The 15,940-nt window shown below is 38.3% G+C and overlaps 1 protein-coding gene across 5 annotated transcripts in view; it reads right to left on the bottom strand.

Annotated features, from left to right (window-relative positions):
- Nucleotides 1-6,326: 6,326 nt before the first annotated feature.
- pnpla6 (patatin-like phospholipase domain containing 6) overlaps nucleotides 6,327-15,940 on the bottom strand; it is a 45,073-nt gene continuing 35,459 nt past the window's right edge. For 4 of the 5 annotated variants that reach the window (XM_022674696.2, XM_022674695.2, XM_022674697.2 and 1 more), the window contains 6 exons: nucleotides 14,532-14,680; nucleotides 12,614-12,766; nucleotides 12,380-12,496; nucleotides 11,627-11,714; nucleotides 10,582-10,727; nucleotides 6,327-10,076 (listed from right to left, as the gene is read on the bottom strand). In XM_022674696.2, coding sequence (XP_022530417.2) covers nucleotides 9,999-10,076; nucleotides 10,582-10,727; nucleotides 11,627-11,714; nucleotides 12,380-12,496; nucleotides 12,614-12,766; nucleotides 14,532-14,680 — 731 coding nt within the window. In that variant the 3' untranslated portion in view covers nucleotides 6,327-9,998. The remainder of the gene's footprint in view (nucleotides 10,077-10,581; nucleotides 10,728-11,626; nucleotides 11,715-12,379; nucleotides 12,497-12,613; nucleotides 12,767-14,531; nucleotides 14,681-15,940) is intronic. The other variant, XM_022674698.2, reaches the window with a different exon arrangement.

Genomic DNA, 15,940 nt, shown 5'->3' with positions numbered 1-15,940 from the left:
GTAAAGCAAAACAATACATTTTGTGGATTGCATTTACATTTTCCCAAGGTAGTGAGTGTTTGCTTTTCAATTTGGCACTAATTCCTCTCTATATAAATCTTGTGCAGGTGTCTCAATGCTTTGACCCATACAGTGTATAATTAATCAATCTATCTTGACTTGCTGTGCAAACTAGCCAATCAACCTGAATTAGACTTGCCCACTGACTTTGATGGATAATTTCAACATAATTAAATATTTGATATATAAAAATGTATAAAATGGAGTTAATGATTTTTAATATTATTACTATTAATCTTACTGAATGATTAGTTGTTTTTATTCGGTTCGTTATGCATGGCAATCATCGCATGATTGTTATAATTATATTATATACTATTGTAATGCGCTACACTGTCAGAATGTAACGTATAAAGCCCTACATGGGCTCGCTCCTGAGTATCTGCAATACGTCATCTATTATGAGTCCCCAAGATTACTTAGATCTCAGGGTACTGGTTTCTTAGCAGTTCCTTAAATTCAGAGGAGCTCTGCAGGAGGAAGAGCTCTCTATTATAAGGCGCCCCAACTCTGGAATAATCTCCCTGAATATTTTCGGGACAATATCAATCTTTCAGTCTAGAGTCTAGACCATAGACTGTGTATAGCTGAACAGAGCATCGTCTCTCAAAAGTGCAGCCACCACAGGTCGGGCGCCCCCTACTGTTCGGTTTCAGAAAGCTGTGTAACCCCACCCATCCCCATAGGTTTCATTGGCAAAACAGACAACTTTCAATCACGTTTTTTTCATACTGTAATTCTACCTCCATTATTTAAATGCAACAGCTAGTGTAACCTCTGCTTATATTGTTAAATTGTTAAATAAAGGGGTGGTGTTTCAGTAGTAGTGGTGCAGTGGACTACTACTGCTTCCAGGACCATCTGCACAGTTCCTGGCGTTTTTTAATGGCAGCCATTCGCCGCTCCTCGCGCTTTGCCTCGGCCGCCTTCTTGCTCCTTGCGCTTGTTTTCTCTGCGCTGTTTTTCCGCAATCTCTTTTTTGTGGCGATCTCCTGCCTCATGCAGCTAGCCTCCCTCAATACTTCCTGTGCAGCTTCAGTCGTTCCTTCGAGGTCCTCAGCTTTCTCTCCTGATCTTCCTTGATTGCCTTCCAGTGCTCCTCACGCTTTGCTTTCTCTGCGCTCTTAATCTCCACACCCTTTTGTGTGGTGACCTGCCGCTTGCAATCAGCTTCCCTCAATATTTTCTGTTGCAGCTTCAGTCGTTCCTTCGAGGTCCTCAGCTTTTTCTCCAGATCTTCCTTGATTGACTTCCAGTGCTCCTCGAGCTTTGCCTTTTCTGCTCTCTTAATCTCCACCATATTTTGTGTGGTGTTCTCCCACTGCATGCATTTAGTCTTCATGGAATATTTCTGTTTCAGCTCCCGTTCCTTCTGTTTGGTGCTCAGCTGCCTTTCGTGCTTTTCCTCAATCACCTTCCAGTGCTCCTTGCGCTTTGCTTTCTCTGAGCTTTTAATCTCCCTGACCTTTGTTGTGACCATCTCCCGCTCTTTCTGTAGTTTCTCCTTGGCATAATCCCTTTGTGACTGGAATTGTTCCTGCAAGATCATCCGCTTTTCCAAAAACACTCTCTGGGTGGCCTCTCGCTCATTTTGTATGTCTGCCAGGACGGTTTCCAGCAACTCCATGGTTTTGTCTCTTTTAGAAAAAGCCTTTTGTTCAATTTCATGGTGGATTTTCTCTTTCACCATGAGGGCCATCCATTTTTCCGCCTCTATGTTGATAATGGCCATTTCTTTACTGAACCATTCCATCAGAGCAGTCTGCTCCTTCTCCAGCATGAGGTCTGTGGCCTGCAAATCCCTTTCAATGTCTAATCGAGCATCCCATCCCGCCTTCCAGACCATGTCTTTGATTATCTTGCATCTTCTTTCCATCTTTTCTTTGTCAGCCTTGAAAGACACCTGAGCCTGCTGCTTGAAGGCCTGCAACTCCTGATCGATCTCGCTGCCTGTCATCTCCCCATTCCGAAGCTTTAAGAGCATATCCTCTTGCAGTTCATAAAATTGTCTTGTGGTTTCCATTTTCCTCCTGTTCAACCACTGGTGGAGTTCATTCAAGGATACCTCAGCTTTTTTTTGCCTCGAAATTAAGGGTACAGTATATTCCACCTTCACCCTGCACCTATGTTTCGCAAAATCTAAATCAAGTTTTTTCCTCTCTGTCTCATAAACTAATATTAAATGCTCTTTGGCCTTTATTAATTCATCAACCTCAACCTGAGCAGCCCGGTAATTCTTACGGAACATGGACTCTACATGTCCCTTTCTCTTTCTATTCTTTGCACAAACTGCCTCATTTGCTCTCACTGCTTCCACAACCTTTAAGTCGCTGGCCAGCTGATTCTTGATCATCTGTCTCTCAGCTGCCAATATCTGAGCCTTTAATTTTCGTTGCATTTTAAAGTAATCTCTCCCTTTGAGCCCTTCTTTTTCCATGCCTCTGCTTGTATGCTGAATCTCACCTGAAACACACCAAGCCTGCAAGGAACGCATGTCTGAAACCTTCTGTTCTGGTATTTCAGAGAGCCTTGCTTCACCAGTATATATACCCTCGGTTGATGACGTCATGACTCCTCGAACGCGCTGCATGCTGCTGCGGCCGATGACGTCATTACGCAACAGCCCGAAACGCGCGGCGTACAAAGAGGCCGCCTTTGTCCCAGTGTTGCCAACTTAGCGACTGTGTCGCTATATTTAGCGACCTTACGGTGGCCGAGAAAGCCCAACGCTGTGCAAATTGAAAAGCAAAAAGCAGAAAATACATCCATCAAAATCACTGCAAATCGAGAAACGCGCTTCAAATACAACCACAACACAACGGAATTTTCCCGGGGGACCTTAAAAGATGCTGTACCATCTAAACTACGTCTTCAGTAGCGTCTCGGACTTCACTGTGTGTACAGAGGACTATAAATGGCAAACAAGCTTCTGAAAAGTAAGTTATGTTTATTACCTGTGATTACCACGGTTGTGTGCATATTATTAAAAGTGTTGCTTCACAAAACGCCGGTGTTCTGTTGTCCTACCTATCGATGCATGCTTCTCTAAGGTACTGCGCATGCGCTGACCAACACAATTTAATTATGTCTCGTTTTTTATTATTTATAATTATCTGTTTTAGGGGGGTTTATGTGCATTAAACAACCTGAACGCACTGTCATTGCACAAAAGTGTAAATGAAAACTAAAAACTACAATTATGTTCATAAATAAATACAAACGCAGTTTGTAATTAGCTATATTTGCCATAACTTTGCCGAGATACAATGATTTATGCAATCCAAATCTAATAACGTACATCTACTGGAATTTCACTGGGTACATGCCCTAAAATAGTGCTTCTTTTGTATTTTTACAGTTAAATATACATTAGGGCAGCACGGTTCGACAAGGTAGGACAATTCGACAGAACACCAGTATAAACTCTTTTTCATTCCTAATAAAACATTCATAGACTACACTTCACTTTAATCCTTAGTACGTGCCCCAAGATTAACCCACACTGTGGGAGTAGAATAGGAGGCATTTCTCTCTTTTGTGTGTAAAACAGTTGCGTCTATCTCTGTGGCTGTGTTAATATACATTTTAGAGTTTAATGACTGATATCCCTGCTGAAAAATCCAGTTTAAGACCAATTCTTGCTGGTGGTCTAAACTGGATGGTCAGGGTGGTTGAAAGCTGATCGTCCAGCCCAAAACATACACTGCTAACCAGCTGTTGACCAGCATAGTATATTTAATATATTTATTTTGATTGTACTTTGCCATGCTGATCTTGCTGGTTGACCAGCAATATATCTACTACAGCTATGATTTCTAAACATTAAATTTATTAATAATTTAGTAAAGAAAATTTTGTATGATTTCCCACTTTTCTAAGAACACCGTGCAGTATGCTTACTGACATATTACATCAAACTTATACACGGCCTTATGTAACTGAACTGTACCAGGAATAATGTTTTACATAAGGTGGGATACTGAAATTTGAATGACTGGTACAATTATATCATTATTATTTATTTATTCATTTATTTATTTTACCTTTATTCACACTAACATAAAACTCCAAAAATTAATACCTTTTGAACAATTGCAAATTATAGAAGGCAAGGTTGGCTAATAGGTGTTCTGTAATTAAATGTATTTTCCTATATCTTTTTCTAGGTCATGTCTTGTCCATTTTGTGGAAATGCTTTGGAGGATATTGGGACATTCTGTCTGTCCTGTGGTGGGAATATTCCATTTTTAAGAAATGTTCAAAATGGTAAGTTTTCTTTGTAACATATGTTTTAATATAATTTCCACATTTTATTGATTGATGTAGTCCAAATTGCTAGCAACCATACGTTTTATCCCCTCACCCAAAATACCTCAGGTGTGGTCAGTGAATATTAGTCTCATTTCTAAACAACAGTACTAATTTCCCATGTAACGGGTATATCAATTTGTGACATATTTCTGTACAAATGTGAAAAGAAAGCTTTCCAACCAGCCCTTATAAATCTGCATAAATCTACACACCTCAGAAATTCAGTCTTATTCTCGCAATCTAATTAACAGGTAAATAGCAATAATTTACACTCTGGAATATTTAAACCAAACGAAAAAATATTAAAACAAATGACAAAATCATTTTATTAAAAAAATACAAGGAAAGTTGAAGTCCCCAGGAATTGTGTCACTTGTGTTATCATATAGCAAAGTCTATCAAATTCAGCGCAATCTAATTTCAACATTTATTTTTTTGTTATCTGAACATTTCTCATGCTCTCATGACATCATACAAATGGTGATCTACTTTATTCTATATACAATATATTATACAGTGAAAAATATAATACAACTAGATTAGAAAATGTATAAAATGTAAAACATTTCATTAAATGTCACTGGTAATAATCTCATTTGTGTTACCTTTTTTGGTTCTTCAGTATTAAAATAAATGCAAGGTCAAATTATGCTGGTCAAATTCTAATGAACTGTTTAATGTAATTAGCAATTACCTCATTCTGATCTTTCAGAACCTGTATCTGAAGACCACCTAGAGGATGAGCTAATTCATAAGTATTTCAAAGTATGACATCATTCTGGAATTGCTGAGAACCTACCACAATATCTTTTTGAGTCAGAACACTTTGAAAAGAAGACTGAAGAGTCTACAACTAAGTAGAAGAAACAACTACACTCCCATTGCGATTGTGCGTGCAGTTATTTCAGAGGAACTAAGGGGCCCAGGTCAGCTTCTAGGCTATAGATCAATGCACCAACTGATGTGGAATTCTTCTTTAAAAGGAGAACTCCGGTGTAAAATGGACTTTTTTGATGCAGTAAAACATGATTAAAAAAAAGTTCTTACCTTTGATGAACAGCACAACTCCGTTCTTCCACAGCGTTCAGAGATCCAGAAATTATAAGTTTGTCCAAACAACCTTCAGACTGGGTGACATTGGGGCATAATTTACCTCAATAAATCACCTTTTCCACCGTTACGCAGCTCAAGGTAGCTATACACTTCCTTGCTAGAATCCGGAGAGCCCTGACATTGTGTGCCTGTATGGGCGGGGCTATGTTTATTTGGGCCAGCAGGGCATTTTGTGGGTGTGTTTTGGGGGTATTAGGGGGACCTACCATCACTGTGCCGTTTAGCCAGTTTAGCCACCTGTGGGTTTATTGGCTGCATTTATCAGCTCGGGTTTCACTCTCCAAGCTCTTGTAAGAGCTGTAAGCAAGCGGTACCCTGTTCAATAAAAGAGCTTTTGCTGAGATCATGCTGCCTGTGGCTTTATCTCCCTGCAGGTCATTACAATATAACAAAATTAGGTTTTTGATTGGCGGGCAACTGAACCATTCACCGTGCAGCAACTAAAAAGCGATAGCAACAGAGTTAAAATGTGTGAGCACAAATAAACTATTGTACAAATATATATGTATGGCTGCATTATATTGTGTGTTGAATGTGGGTGGGTCCAACCAAATAATTCTGAAATGTGAAGGGGACATGCACTTACCCACAGTCACAATGCCCCACCTCACATACTGATTCACATGTTAATAAACTGTGTATCGAGACGTATGACTGGTTACATATGGAGCACACTGGTGTATAGCGGATTATTCGTATACATCTAAAAGGTGCTGGAAAAAGCTTGAAAATTTACCTTGGAAGTGCCTGAAAAGTGCTGGAATTTGACCATGGTAAAAAGCTGTGGACCCTGAGTATAAAACATCATCACAGTTTGGGTATTAATACATTAAGAGGTGAAATAAAATATTTCAGCACTTTTTATTATTTAGTAATTGTTACCTTTACAGTACAGAAATCATCCATTACAGTATAAGTTGCTTCTGATTTAGTACCGCAAAAACATATACATTTAAATCAACATTATTTTCTCCTGTAATCAGTGCAAAAGATGCTAAAGCAACCTCAATGAAAACTTGTACAGTCTGTTGTCCTTGGTTGTATTCCATTGCGTAGACCTTTCTGGTCTTGCTTCCCAGTGGTTAAAAATGTGTTAAAAAAGTAATTGGTAAAATAAATAAATAGAAACCATATTGGCAACCTCTAAAGAATATAAGAAACACAATCGGCAACAATAATGAGATCTGAAAGCAAAGATGCTGTACAGTTCATCTCTTGCCTTTTACAGACTGAGCCAGAAGGTGCACAAATTCTCACTTGCAGTAAGGTCCCAGTGGAGGAGATGGAAGGCCATAAAGCTAAGGTAATTTAATACTGGAACAAGACAAGAGGATCAAGTTACTTCAGCATGGAGGGTCGATGGACATCGGGGGTATGTATGTATTATCCTTCTGTATGGCCATTTTTTACTGTGTGACATCCCTCTTGAACTTGCAAGCAGCACAACAGCTGAAGGCAACACACACACACACACACACACACACACACACACACACACACACACACACACACACACACACACACACATTCAAAGACATTTCTCATTCTGTTAAAAGAAACCTCATTCAGAAGTGCTAATCAGGCAAACGATGTATGAAGGCTTACAGATAGAACTCTATTATTATTTGCTTAATAGCTTTCCGCAATGTTTTAAATATTTTCTTCATTTTTTACATTTTCAAATTCTTACTTCTCCGTACTCCTCTTCTTCTTTAAAATAATTACACTAAGTAACTGTTGGGGAGATTTACACAAAACAAAACAAAAAACAAAACAAAAAAAAAACTGAATTTCTGCATAAAGGTACATCTCGGACCCTGGGTCTCTCCAACAAGAAGGCAGTGAAATGAGTGATACAAAGAACATGTGCTGCCTCTAAATAGAGGGCTTCCAGCTTTTTCAGCAGGATGATGCTCAACCACAAACAGCAAGGGTTTCCCAGGAATGTCTCCACAAGACTGCAACAATTCCTTGGCCTGCCTGGTCAGACTTATTGCCAATTAATGATGCCAGCTTCAGCTGTCTACGAGTGTAGAGCAGGATCTACAGGCCCAGCTGCAACATCTCTGATTACATGTGTTTCAGGATGCCATACAGAACCTGTATACCTCCATGTCCAACCGTACACAGGTACACATCTTGTCTTATCTTGTATCCAGTAAAGAGGCGACCCAACCTGGTAGTAAAGCCAAGCCTCCTTTCAACTGTACACTTTTCCTTTCATTATAATATTGCAATCACTTACATATATTACCGTTACATTCAACGTAAGTATAAATAGCTATTCTGCTCTAACAGCTCCTTCTTGGTTCATTATTAATTTAATTTATTATGTCAATGAGTGTATTTCGCAGAAGACAAAGCGTAGTGCCTTTTACATAACTTGAGACATGAAACATGAAGCAATAAGAACCCCACCCATGATGTTAATATATCTACAAATGGCATCTGTGCAGAAATCTAAACATCAGCTTAGTGTATCTTAGTGCATCTTTAACATTTTAAGATAAATCCGAACCCTACATACTGACTCCTTACAGCTAGGGCTGCTCCTTAATGCTTGCTTTTACACTTTCCACTTCACTCATTCATTCTTTCCCTAGTCCTCACAGTAGATTCATTACACACTACATCAATATATACCTTTCCTGTTATATATTATTTTTCCATCATCTTTCTACATTTTGTTGATAATTCTTACAGTGGTTGAACTTCTGTTATTGATCCTGAACAGATCAAACTCCATGATTTGGAACATCTACAAATCAGATCAGAACCGACAGCAAGCTCTTTCTTATTAGCTTTGAATGGAGTGGGTACTGTATAGTGTGGTGTTTGGTACTAGTGTTCTTATACCGAATTGATCAAACCAGAGTGTATTCTGGGTTTAAGTGGCATGGTGGTTCATTTTTTGCTTCAGTCACTATTTGATGTGTTGTCCCTGTGCCCATATGGGTTGCCTCCAGGTACTTAAGTTTCCTAAAATATGTTAAATGCCCCTCAGTGTTAGAGAGTCAATGAATGAGAGTGTGTGGTATCCTGTAATGGGGTTTTCATTTCTTGCACCCATTGATTCTGGGTGGGCTATGAATCCACAATGGCCCTGACCAGATAGAAGCACATAAGCAAATAATTAATTGGGCACAATAAATTCCCCTCTAGTTGGGAATGTGTGACTGAATAGTAGTGTCTGCTGTCCGTTGAAGAATTGGCAAGGGGTATTTATGCCCTGCAGCCAGTATCTCCAGACTCCAGATCCGGGAAAAAAGAAAAAAAGCTTTGAGGATTCCTTGCCTGTGATCTCATAAAAATCCATATATTTTATTTGAACTATCTATTTTAAATGTGTAAATGGGGTTGTTTGCTACCTTGCCCTGGATTATCCAGGGGTATTCCTGTTTTGAACCAATGTTTCCAGGTAGGCAATAAATCCACCAAGACCCTAACCAGGAAAAAGGGAAAAACTAGGTTTGGGTTTTTGCTTGACTTGGGGACCTACCACATTCCTGACTTGGAAAAAGCTGATAATTGTAAGAAAGATGGACGATTCTGTGATGTGTTGTCTATACTAGTGCATTTTTCGCACAACAGTAGTTTCTTTTACTTGTAGCAGTATCTTTGTATAATATGTCTTTTAATGGGTGAACTAATATTTTCAGGTTATTGAATACATTCCCCATGCCATTCAAAGCTAAAGATGACCTGAAAAAGGACCTGTAAAAGCAACTATTCTATAAATGTGAAGCCTTTCGTCATTAAATACAACGTTCCTGTATTACAGTACACCTCAGAAAGTGTTCACACTACTTAATAGTACTACTCTACATGAATGTAGAAGATTCTGTTGATTCTGTTGCAAGAATTCTCTCACTTAAGAGAGTGCCTCCATTACTAGAAGAAGCTGCACGCTCCCACACACACACATGCATGCACGCACACACACACACATTAACGGACACTTACGGTCCCAACAGTGGTCATGGTGGGTTGCCATACCAAGTGAAACAAGGACATTGCACAGTTTGTGCTGTACTGGCCATCACTGGAAAAACTGGGCATCATTGGCCCTGTGGAATTTCTCTGCAGTCCACTAGAGAAAAAAAAGAAGAAAGCCCCTAAATCCAAATAGAGACACTTCTGAGCATATGGTCATAAATCCCTCAAAAAAAACTTGACCCTCATAGTTGTGAAGCACTCAAGTGGGATTTGTTTCTGAGAGACATTTTGTTCCCCCCCAAAAAATAAGGGTCAAGCTTGCATGTGTCTTGGCATCACAATTTTCTTGGGTTGGTTTTAGTGGCGTTGCTGTATGTTGTGTAGCACAGTTATCTTTGGTTGACCTCTCTTTCTCTTTCTCTCTCTCTTCCTCTTTCTCACTCGCTCTGTCTTTTTCTCTCCATGTTCCTCCATTTCTCCACTTCTGCTCCTCTGCTCCAGAACCGAACATTAGGGCGCTACTTCCCTTTTGCGTGCCTTTTGACGTCTGGATGCACCGCTGGACGCATCACTTTCTGTCAGCAGTCAGACAGCTCGGAGCACGTGTTCGAGTCGCTGGGGTTCTTCCTTCTCTGACGGAGCGATTTGTCCTCATCCTATACACACGAAAAAAAAAGTATTTATGTTGATCACTGTTAAAATGTTTAAACGTTTTGTAATATTGTATTTTTGTTTTGTTTTGTATGTTTGTATTATAAAAGCCTTTGCCCTAAGAAAACCGTTTTTTTTTTCTATCAGATCAGATTTTTCTCAGATTCTTTTCAGTTTTTTACATTATAAATCTGTTTGAACTTTCATTCAGTGATTTTGTCCTGGTTCTCCACATTGTGCAAATCATAGAACCATTTAAAACCAATCTAGATAAAATTTCACAGGGTTAAATGTTGTAAATGAGTAGGAGAGGGTGTCTAAAGCAGTTAAAGGAGCAGTAAGCAAGGATTTGCCCAACCAATAGATATAGTGATTATTTTTTTATGGACCAAACAGAACTTTGCAACCAACAGAACCAGCTAATATTATATAAAACAGGATTTGGTGGTAATCATCTAACTAGCATAAGGCAGGTGTGTGTGTGCGTGGTTATATTTTTTAAGTTCTTACCGCCTGAAAGACGCCGTTAGCCCCCCACTCCCCAGGTGAGTGGTCTTCAGGGTCGTAAGCTTCATCCTCTTCTTCCTCACCTTCTTCCTCCCTCACCGTGTCCATCCCGTCCTCCTCATACTCTGTCAGACCATCTGACTCCTCTGCTACATAAATATACACATTATAACACATACTTAAAATGCCACTCAGGAGGTGTCAAGTAATTGAGTACAAATACCTTGTTACCTTAAATAAACAGACCTTTTGGTTATCTACATTTTCCTTGAGTAATTATATTTCAGACGACTTTTTACTTCTACTTCTTACATTTTAAAAATAGCCTTGTTACATGTTTTTTGATTTCTTTTGATTTGCTGGTTTTCGTTCCGGCTTATCCAGAAAAATCTATTCATCCGGATAGAGTGAATTTGATTGTGGTTAAATGAGAAGTATAAACATATACCATTCCGACACCCTATTGGTTTATGCGGAATCCATCGCACCTGCACGTCAAATCACACACCAGCAAGAACATAGCAGATGTATGTGGCCTTGTATAAAGAAGGGGCACTGGAATAAAGAATGCATAAGAAACTGCATTCTTTATTGTAAATCTCAGCTTGGTTGTAAGGATTTCTGAATTGAAACTTAATTTGCTGAGTGTAAATATCTCAGGAAGTGTTTGGTATTGCACACATGCTCACAATCATTTACACTTTACAGTTGCATGAGCAAAACACAGCAACAGCTAGAATCTGATAGAAAATAAAAAAGTATACATAACTCTATATGCCTGCCATTAAAAGTTTTGTTTATACTGTGAGAAAAGAAATACGTTTGTTTGAAACTTTGTAGACATCATTGCACATATAGTCTTGCACCCTTTACATTATTGTTAAGCAGTAAATCTACTAAAGGTAGGCGGTGGTGGAGATAGTGGTAATGTACTTTTGTGTAAGATATGTAACTGTCATCACTTCACGTGTCAATGATCACCGATATTCAGTTGCATCACGCTATTGTCTAGGTCTAGCTAATATTCAATCAGTAGTAAGTTACTTACCGTCAGCCCCCACATAGCTCTGCACCGGCTCAATCCTGGACACGATCTCAGCCAGGTCAGTGAAATCTGCTCCCGGACAAGTGCAGCTCTGTCACACGAACACAAACAAAAAGGTTATAAAGTCTGTTACCTTATGTAAATAAAGCTCTGGAAAAAAATAAGAGACCACTTCAGTTTCTGAATCGGTTTCTCTGATTTTGCTATTTATGGGTTAATGTTTGAGTAAAATGAACATTGTTGTTTTATTCTAAAAACTACAGACAACATTTCTCCCAAATTTCAAACAAAAATATTCTCATTTAGAGAGATTTATTTGCAGAAAATGAGAATCAGATGATATCAGTGATATCAGAAATCAATATTTGGTGGAATAACTCTGGTTTTTAATCACAGTTTTCATGCATCTTGGCATCATGTTCTCCTCCACCAGTCTTACACACTGCTTTTGGATACCTTAATGTCTTTACTCCTGGTGCAAAAATTCAAGCAGGTCAGTTTGGTTTGATGGCTTGTGAACATCCATCTTCCTCTTGATTATATTCCAGAGTTTTTCAATTTGGTAAAGTAAACAAAAAAAAAACTTAACATTTTTTAAGTGGTCTATTTTTTTTCCCCAGAGCTGTTTATTCATTAAGATCTCCTTCTCAAGTACTGATTCATATCAGCATTTTTAAAATATCAAGCATAACTGAAGAAAAAAAAACATTAAGACATTAAGAGATATAAATTCAGATATCTGATGTCAGTACTCACATCAGTTTTCTTGCTGTCAGTGTAGTCAGCTGAGCGGTGATCCTTCAGCATGTTCTGAATTATATCACCACGGGCCCAGCTAGTGAACAACAGTTTCCCGTGCTGGTAACCCACGTCCTGCACATACAAAACATGACAGTTGTCATCTTGACACTACCCTACCCATTTGTTTGATTTCAGCACAGTTATGTATTATTTGTAATATTAATGTGGGGCTCAAAGAATTGTACTCACATAGATCTCATCGAACTTGCCAAAGTCCATAGTCTTAAAGCGATCAATAGGTGGACGAATGTACTCGCAGTAGGCGCTCTTCTTCACCACTTCCAGCTGCCTTACACAGGACACATAGGCCAGGCGGGACTGGATCTCAGCCATGTCCGGAACCTAACAGAGAAATTATTACTCAGCACCATAAACTAATAATTCGAAAACAATCATGTGGTAGCTGAGGATGACTTCCAATATTCCAATATTCATATTCACGTTGAGAGTTTTCCTGAGGGCTGGATCAGGTTTGCTAGACTGTGGTTACAGCTACACTTTGAACACTTTGCAGATCACAGCAATTAGGTGTTTAAATGTTTTTGTTAGATAATTACTTTCTAACAGTGTGATTTGAGCCATATTAAAAATACCTGTGCACCCTTTAGCCAGGCTGTTGTATTTAGATCTGCTGGAGTGACTGGCTACAGTCTGATAATGTTCACATTCTCTGTATGCCATACATCCAAACAGAACTTATTTTCCATGTCTGCACCTACAGTATTTTTTGAACAAATAACAGCCAAGCTGTCTGGCCTGTCTACATTCCTTGGACTAGTTGGCACCCTCCATTACCAACTATGTTACTTGGGCTCTAATTGCTGTTATCATAAGTAATTATAAGAATCATAAGAATTACTATTAATCATCTTTAGTAATTTCAATAATTTAAAAGTAATTTTGAGGAGGATAAGCCCCCCATGTGAATGCTTGTTTTTGGATTTTTATTTTTTAGGCAAATTTTCTCTAAAGCTGATTAGCAACAATATCTGTTATTAAAGAGCTACACGAATACATTTGAATGAACGTTTTTATATATACACAGCCTGCAGATGTTGTAACTGACTGTAACGGACTAATAACTTGTCCCCCAGGACCCTAGAACTTTACCAGCCTCTGGAGTGGTGGTGGACTGTTCAACCATTTAGAAACAACCACATCAATATGACCTTCAATGAAGAGTCGTCAGAGGAAAACCTTCCCTGGCTTCCTGCTTTTTTCATGTTGTAAGATTAGTGTGTGGGCCTTCTGTAGCTGTTTAAAACAACCCTAATATTAGAGGAAACACTGCAATATTGCTTAAAATAATTCATTTAATATCATGAAATAAATCATATACCATATTTTAGAGACTATAAGGCACATCGTATTATAAGGTAGCAGTTAATTCCATCAAACATCCATCAAACAAGTGCTGGATGTTAATCTTCACAGATTTCTCTTCTGAAAATATAATTTAGGCGAGTAAAGCACTTCTGTTTATTACAGTAAGCTTAGATTTCCAATATTTTAGCGTGTTTATTAGCAGTGCTTAGGCCTAGTAAATGCTGCCAGAGAGCGCTACACTAAGGAACCCTGAGTGCTCCAATAACCCTGGGTGCTATCAGCTAGCAGTTTGTGCCACGTAGCTTAATTTAACACGGTAAACACTCAAACTACAGTCCCATATACTCACCTCTGAACAGTGAAAAATGCTAATACTGCTCCAGCCTCAGTGCTGGAGAAACTAAACTGAAACTCCTGTAAAACGCTGTACTTCAGTGGAGTGGCGCACTGACTTATAAGGCGTACTTGACGATTTCTGGGAAAATTGAAGAATTTTAAATGAGCCATATATTGCGAAAAAATACGGTATGTCATAATGTCACTTATTTCAAAGCCATTTTCAGAAAAATAATTTAGGCTGCCAATGTTTGATGCATTCATACTGTAATGTCTGCTAACTGGAAAACAGTTATTGTGGGATGTTTTTACTACTATATCCTAATGATAACACTTCCTATATTTTCAGCTTGGCTGAAAGCCACTTATTAAATCCAATTCTACATTACATATGGTGTTGACAACAACAATCTGTTCCACCATTTCTCCTTTCCTATAACCGAACCTTTACTTTCTCTGCCCACGGATTAATCCGCTTCCACAGCAACCACCAGCCGGACAGGCTATCACCGTAATTACACAGATCAGTCTCATCCTGGCTTCCCACATCAATGGCGATGACCGTTTTGGCACCTATGTTCCGGGCAATGTCCGCTGAGGGGCAACATGATAATTGCAAGAGAAGACATAGCACACAAACACACACACATACAAACACACACATCCAGGGAGGAACAGGAAAAAGCAAACTTTTTCGTTATTATTTCATCATAGAATTGCAGTTTTTCACTTTTTTTTCAAGCCACTAACTACCACCAGGAAGCTGCAAACAGTTGAGGTAAGCTTAAGCTCTAATTTAGCAGAATTACTTTACGTCTACTTTTACACCAATTTACCAGGCTGTCACTGTTGATTATAACAGTTGAGTAATCTACAGATTATTTAGGTTATTAAATAATTGAGTAATCTTTCAGATAAATACAACCCCAATTCCAGAAAACAGTTGGGACGATGTGTAAAGTGTACATAACTGTAAATAAAATATAGTAAGAATTTCTAAGCCCATGCATTGATTTTGAGTACAGAATCAGTACAGCATGTTTTTAAAGCAGTGCTGCAAAGATCACCAGCATCTAATACTAAGTGTCAGACTTGCCCCTTGTGCACAGGGAGTTATCCAGATTCTATGAGTATTTTGATAATATTATGTTCTTCAGATGGTGGGATATCTAGAGTCTTTCCATTTTTAGTTTGAGGAACATTTTCTGAAATTGTTTTACAAGCTCTGTCCATTTTTACGTCTGGCAGATTTTAAAAGTCTAAAATGTTCTTTTTATACCCAGTCATGTAAGTTAGTTGCAACTTATTTTTTATTCATGCCACTTACTTTTCCAGATTTTTTTCTTTTAGAAATGTTAATGTTTTTCTTTTTCTTTCAGCATTTGATATGTGTTCTATGATCGATTATGAATAAAACGTGGGTAATTTAACATTTGAAAATCATCGCAGCTTGGGTTTATTTCTATTTATCATTTACTTTCTTTTGAATCTTCTGAATTGGGGTTGATAAAAACAAATCATGCAAAACACATTGTAAAGAAAAAAAATATTTTCACAGATTCCCAAGAACCCTTTTAGTTAAAAAATGCATTAAAACAAATTTATCTATGAAAGCAGGCAAATTGTTTTCTCATCATTGCTGATTTATTATGAAACTAAATTAATGTTATTGATGTTTAATCAAGTAACTGTGATAGCCCCAAAATTACTATACAACTCCAGGTGCACAGCTTACTGGTGGGTTTGTTTCTAGAGAGCCAACAGACTGGGAGAAGTCATATTTTTCACATTTGCATTCTCTATCAAATTCATGGTACATTCAGGCTCAGTCATAGTCTTTTCCCTAATTCAGTT

Source organism: Astyanax mexicanus, chromosome 21, assembly GCF_023375975.1.
Source record: "Astyanax mexicanus isolate ESR-SI-001 chromosome 21, AstMex3_surface, whole genome shotgun sequence".
Lineage (NCBI taxonomy): Eukaryota > Metazoa > Chordata > Actinopteri > Characiformes > Acestrorhamphidae > Astyanax > Astyanax mexicanus.
The sequence above is the reverse complement of the archived record's forward strand: the minus strand, read 5'-3'. Positions and strand labels throughout refer to the sequence as shown.